Here is a 6,834-nt window from a genome sequence, read left to right on the forward strand (position 1 = left end):
TCTTGTCTTCAGAATCTTCAGAATGATGACTGGACATCGCTGATTTCAGCACTATAATCCAGTGTGTTTGCAGCTTACGGTACGCCACGTGTGCTCAGTTTTATTTATTTATCTATGAACTTTTTATGAATGTATCAAGGGCTTGCTCAAATGCGGCTTTTTGAGACAGTGCGGTTTCGGTCGGGAGGCTGTTCCAATCATTTAATGTCCTGGGCAGAAAACTGTATTTGTAGCATTGTGTACGACAGAAGATCGGCGTATATTTATGCAAGTTCGTGTTTCGTTGTTGACGTGATGGTTTCTTAACATATGATGGGATGTCAATGGCTATCTCCTCATTAATAGCTCGTTTTAGTAACATTAATCTTTTCTTTTTCCTACGTTGTTGAAGAGTTGGCCAGTGTAGTGTGTGTAGCATGGATGTGACACTTGATGTTCTTCTGTAATCGGATGTTGCAAATCTTGCAGCTCTTTGTTGTACCATTTCAAGCTTGTTTATAAGTTGTGATTGATGGGGATCCCATACTGTGGCTGCATATTCAAGTTTTGGACGAACTAGTGATTGATAGGCAGTTGCTTTAATACGAGAGTCGCATCGAGAGAAGTTTCTCCTTAGAAAGCCCAGAATCTTATTGGAATCGTTTATAACTTGGTTTATGTGTGGTTCCCATGATAGATCATTTGTTATTAAGACTCCAAGGTATTTGCTGCTCTTGACAGTGGTTAGAATCTCTCCTTTCATCTTGTAGTCAAGTGTAAGTGGATTTTTACTCCTCGTCATGTTCATTGTATAGCATTTTGATGGATTAAAAGACATCTGCCATTTTTTAGACCATTGGACTACTTGATCAAGGTCATGTTGTAGTTGTTCTTGGTCTGCTTTTTTTATTTACAGGTCGAAAGAGTAAACAGTCATCAGCAAATAATTTTATTGTTGTACCGGTGCTAATATCTTCTCCGATGTCATTGATGTATAATAGAAACATTAACGGACCAAGTACCGTGCCTTGAGGCACTCCTGATGTTACCTTTGCTGTTTTTGATATCTCCCCATCAACTATGACACATTGGTTTCTATTTGTAAGCCAATACTGGATCCAGTTTAGAGTTTGTCCTGATATTCCATATTTGCTGAGTTTGTGGAGTAGTCTCTGATGCGCAACCGTGTCAAACGCTTTACTGAAGTCAAGAATTTGTACATCAATTTGGCGTTTACTTCCTTGGTCAAGATGGCGGCTGATTTCTTCAATTGTGTTTAAGAGTTGAGTTTCACATGAATGTTTCTTCAGAAAGCCATGCTGGTATGGCTTGATGATGTTGAACTTTTCAATATGAGCCATGATGTTGTGAAATAGGGTATGTTCCAGTAGCTTACAGCATACCGATGTTAATGAAACGGGTCTATAGTTTGCTGGTGATGATTTATCTCCTTTCTTATAAATAGGACAGACATTAGCTGATATCCAGTCATCTGGAAGACTTCCTGTTTGTAGTGATTGACTAAAAATATTTATTAGTATTGGGGCGATTTCATTTGAACATTCTTTCATAATACGTATCGGAATTTGATCGGGTCCAGGCGCTTTATAGGGGTTAAGGTTTTCTAAAAGTTTTGAGACACCTGCAATGTCTATTTCAAAGTCCTCCATTTCAGGAAATTGACTGCTTATCGAAGGTATTGATGTGGTATCTTCTTGGGTGAAGACGCTGGTATATTGTGAGTTAAAAACTTCAGCTTTTTCGGTACTTGTATATACAAGTCCAGATTGGGATGATAATGGTGGTAATCCAGTACGATCTTTCTTCTTGTGTGCAATAAATGACCAAAATTTCTTTGGGGCAGTATGGAGGTTTTCTATATTTAGAATTCCTTTAATGTAGTTAAGTTGTGCTTTATCCAGTTTTCTTCTAATGGAGTTCCTTAGAGTACGAAATTGCATCCAGTCATCATCCTTTCCAGATCTTTTTGCTTTTCTATAGACTCTTTTACGTACGTTTTTTTATTTTTCTTATTTCATCATTCATCCATGGAATGCCTCTTCCGTTCTTTATGGTTTTCCGAGGTATATGGCAGTTGATAATGTTAATGATACTTTCCCGTAATGTGATCCAATTTTCATTTACAGACTTTTCTTCAGTATTGATATTAATGTGTTTTAGGTCGGTTTTTACTGCGTCCATATTTCCCTTTTTGAACATGTAGATTTGTCTTGATTTTTTCTTGTTTGTCTTTACCGAGGTGTTTATTTCTGCAACTACTGCGTGATGGTCACTAATCCCTGGTATTACTCTTACATTTTCTTAATACATTAATATTAAGAAAATGCGAAGGCAATGCTAATTGAAGATACGTATAGGCTCCCCTAGGCCTAGGGTCCGTCGGTCGAAGTAGGTTTCGCGCGAAAATCACGGTCGTCGTAGTAGAACAATGGGTGGTCGCGGTACAGCACCTGTGGAATCCAACGCTGTTTGTTGTCTAGGCTTAACACACGTCGTAAAATATTACATCAAGAATTCAATAAAACCGATTAAAAACGACATCAAAAGGTTCACTAGACAATACTCAGCATACATATGTAATAAAACACATCAAAAAAAGCTTAAAAAGGTTAAAAACAGAGAGAGTTAAAACATTTTTTGAGGAGCGATTCGAGCACACGTCCGCACGGTAGCGCAGTTAACACATAATAATAATTTGCATGGGGGGATGAAAAGCGCAATATGGGATATGAAAGTGACAACGTGCATGAGAGGTGCACGTTAAAGTATGTCAATCAGTCGGCAGTGAAATATATGAATATAAAATAAGTTATAGAATAATAAAACTACAGCTGCTTACGGACACAAAAAGTTTCTGAAATTAAATGTTGCGCTCTGACTTTTTTTTGGGTGTTTGATATTTTGTGGAAACATGACACCCATTTGGATTTGTGTGTGTGTGTGTTTTTTAGTTCATTTACATTTTTTTGTGAGGTTTCGTATCTTTTTTGCTAGTTTTGTAATTACATTGTCACTGTGGTCTAGTTTTGATTTTTAGCTTTAACAACCGGGTGTCCGAGAACTAGAAAACTGAGATCTCAGATATATCTGAGTTTTCTAGATCTAGAAAACTGAGATATCTGAGTTTTCTAGATCTAGAAAACTCCGATATCAATATCTGAGTTTAATCAAAAGGTAGGTCATTTGAAAGGGAATTTAAAATAGGCCTACTACTAGAACGTATTATTAAAACTGATAATAAAAAAAAAACTGATACTAATATTGTAACATGTAGAAGCGGCTACGGCTTAAACCATAAAGAAAATACAGTGCACGTTACCGTTAAAAAATATGTAGGCTTAAAAATTAGGTATGTACGAGTTGGTGTGGGTACGTATTAACGAGTTGGATATACAGTCGACTCCGCCTAAGCGAATTCGCGTAAGTCGAAATCGCGAAAGTCGAATTTTTATGAAAGTCCCAATTCTTTCCTATACATTACTAAGTCGACGTCTTTTTGCGGTCCGAATACACACATTCTTTTACATTTTTTTACTAGTATTGTAACATGTAGAAGCGGCCTACGGCTTAAAACCATAAAGAAAATACAGTGCACGTTACCGTTAAAAAATATGTAGGCTTAAAAATTAGGTATGTACGAGTTGGTGTGGGTACGTATTAACGAGTTGGATATACAGTCGACTCCGCCTAAGCGAATTCGCGTAAGTCGAAATCGCGAAAGTCGAATTTTTATGAAAGTCCCAATTCTTTCCTATACATTACTAAGTCGACGTCTTTTTGCGGTCCGAATACACACATTCTTTAGTGATTTATATCGCATAAGTCGAAGTCACAAATCACGCGGCAACAACGCGCTAAAAAAGCCGATGAAACGTATCGATAAACAAATGACAGGTATATATTTTCAATGTCGGTTACTCCATCCGTAATGCAAAAGAAAAATTTGTTTCAAGCCATATCAGTGATTTTAATTACTTGCGTTTGTCTAATATAAATACTTATTTAGTTTCCCCGGAAAGTGCACCTATCGATTCATTGAAATATGAAATTAAATATTAAGAGCCATTGTCTGTAAGAATCAAAGAAATATCAAAAATAGTGGCAGACTCAAAAAAATGGATTTCTTTCAAATTTTGCACATGGCTATATGTGTTGAGAGAAATCAAATATGAAGTATTTTTTATTTCACACATATATTTCCATGGCAACGGCCAAATTTGTGTTTTTAACAAATTTTGTCCTTTTTTAAGGTTTTTTAAAATGGATATTGGTACTACTTTGATGAACGATATTTTTGTTTTGTTCATTTAATTATAAAAAATAATTAGTGTATGCATAATAACAATGCATTGTGTACCTGTTTCATTTTTTTTTTTATTTCATACTTTGGGAGATACCACTTATTTAAAAAGGGGTGTTTTTTACTTTTTTAAAATTGTTAAATGCAACTAAACTTTACTTCACCATAACGCCCAAAGTGGTGTATTTTTTTAGCTGATTTATTACAAATAGGTAGAAACACAAAAAAATTAAGGTCAAAATATTCTAAATTTAAATTGGCCATATCGAAGTAATATTAAAGTTATTCACTTTAAGTTGAAAATTCGAGCCAAAAGCAACAAGATTACGTAATTAACAGGTAAATTAGTTTGATTACATTTCATCTGGAAAATCGTCCTGAGCGAAAGTAAACAAAGATTTCAAACCACGAGTACGCATTATGCATATGCTAATTATGATTGTTTACAACTCGTCACGGTTAAGAAGGTATTTTCACACAGATCGTGAGGAAGTTTTATGATTATGCATACAGAGTAGCCAAACAAGCGCGTTTCATTATGGGATATGTTTTGATCGAAAACTTTGACTGGAAGTCAAAGTTATATTTTTAACAAAAAAACGTCTGTATTTCAGTTAAATGATTTTTTTTTTCGACACATTTTTGGTGAAAGTTAATAACTATTATGATACTTCAAAATGACCGACCTTTTTTCGAAATCTGTTATTTTTTAATTTTTTGGAATTAGTCAAAGGGACAATACATCTTTAATTATCTGATTTGAAACTCATTAGTCAGAAAAATTATTAATGTTTTATATAGTTCTAGTTGTGTTGTGAGAAAAAAACCAATATTTTTAATTATAGATTCTGTAATTCCCAGTTTTAATGTCATTTTATAGGTTATATCCTCTGGAAATTTGAATAAATTATCAGATCGTTGTGAATTTTAATCTTTGCAACAGATTACTCCTCTCTTATTTTGAAGCTCCTCTTTCATTTCAATTTACTTCTTTTATTTGCTAACCTAAGCAGATCCTACATTCTCATCCACCATCAATTCTGACTCCCCCCCCCCCCCCCCTTGACAATAACCACAAAAAGATAAACTTCAACACTTTGGTCGATCGTCCACTATAGAGTGTCAAATTCATTCATTCAAGCACCACCCACACTGCCGCTACCATCGCCCCAACCAATAGACGGATTCAAACTCCTCCATCCCACCCCCTCCCCCGTTCTCCAAGCCCCCACTCACCCCAAGTTAAAAATTGCAATGCAAAAGATAGGACATAAAGTTAAGTTTTTAGACCCTCGCCTCCAACCCCCTAACTATTTCAAACTCCTGGATCCACCACTTTCCTCTCCCCAAAATTGAACCAATCAAAAGTCAATGATATACTCAGGTATGTTAATGCTACATAGCAAGTATTGAAGCCCTGATGTGAAATTTCATTTCATTTAAGGTCAGCATGTAAAATATCACACTTTATATTTAATATTGGTTTTAAATTCTATATTTTTATACTTATTTACTGTGATGGTTGGATTCAGTAGTAATTATTAATTAATAATGATCTGATAATTATTTAACTTCCCTTAGTTATACATAGCGACAGTTACTATGGTAACTACAATTGAGATATTCTTTAGATTTTTCATACTTATCTTATACAAATTTAAATTTGTAGATTATTAGCAGGCATGCCTTATTAGCATCATATTAGCAGGTCATATTCGTAAGGACTTTCTTCTGTGATTATTTTTATTCATGAAAACCCCATATTTTATTTACAGCGGGCACCTCCCGTAAGCAGCCACCTCCCTTAACGGACGCACTTTAAAAAGCCTGTTTGTTCTTCCTATCTAATTAGTGCATTTGGTACCTAACGCAATAAACGGCCACCTCCCGTAAGCAGCTGCGGGCACCTTTTTATACTAACAAGGCCAACAGCCATAAGCCGCGTGCTCTCAGAAAAAATGAACTTTCAAAAAGTAATGTACTTTAAAACTTTTCTGTACATCAAAACAGTTCAAAAAGTACAGAAAAGCGATAAAACGCATAGATACCGGACCGACAGATAGACCGACCGACCGACATAGTGAACTATTGAGTCGCGTCCACGCGACTAAAAATGAGATTTTTTGTATGATAAATGACCTCCCGTAAGCGGCCAGCCGAAAAATGTGATACTTATTGCATGGACCTATGAATTAGAGGTCCATGTTTATTGTATTTCTTTATATATTAGCTTTATTTCGAAGCGGTTTTAAAAACTTTACTGTGAAGAGATGAGAAAACTACACAGATTTTGACCGACCATTTTTCATATGATAAAAGCTTTTAAAATTTGTCTGAAAATGCTAAAAAATACTAAACCACCTGATTATAAATAATAATACAATTAGCTGGAAAATTGAGAGGCTCGTTTCGTTAAGAATATCGTGCATAGCCATAATACGTGATTTTGGCCCTTTATCGGCAGACCACTTTTCCAGGTCCTGAGGGTGGCCACTTACGGGAGGTTCAACTGTATTTTAAAAAACAATTATCTT

At 35.3% G+C, this 6,834-nt stretch overlaps 1 protein-coding gene across 1 annotated transcript; it reads right to left on the bottom strand.

Moving 5' to 3' along the window:
• Window positions 1-112: 112 nt before the first annotated feature.
• Window positions 113-781, bottom strand: LOC144845658 (uncharacterized). Its single transcript, XM_078703088.1, has one exon. The coding sequence runs from the start codon at window positions 779-781 to the stop codon at window positions 113-115; it is 669 nt and encodes a 222-aa protein (XP_078559214.1).
• Between the last annotated feature and the right edge of the window lie 6,053 nt (window positions 782-6,834).

The sequence above is a fragment of the Antedon bifida genome, chromosome 6 (assembly GCF_963402885.1).
Source record: "Antedon bifida chromosome 6, ecAntBifi1.1, whole genome shotgun sequence".
Taxonomy (NCBI): domain Eukaryota; kingdom Metazoa; phylum Echinodermata; class Crinoidea; order Comatulida; family Antedonidae; genus Antedon; species Antedon bifida.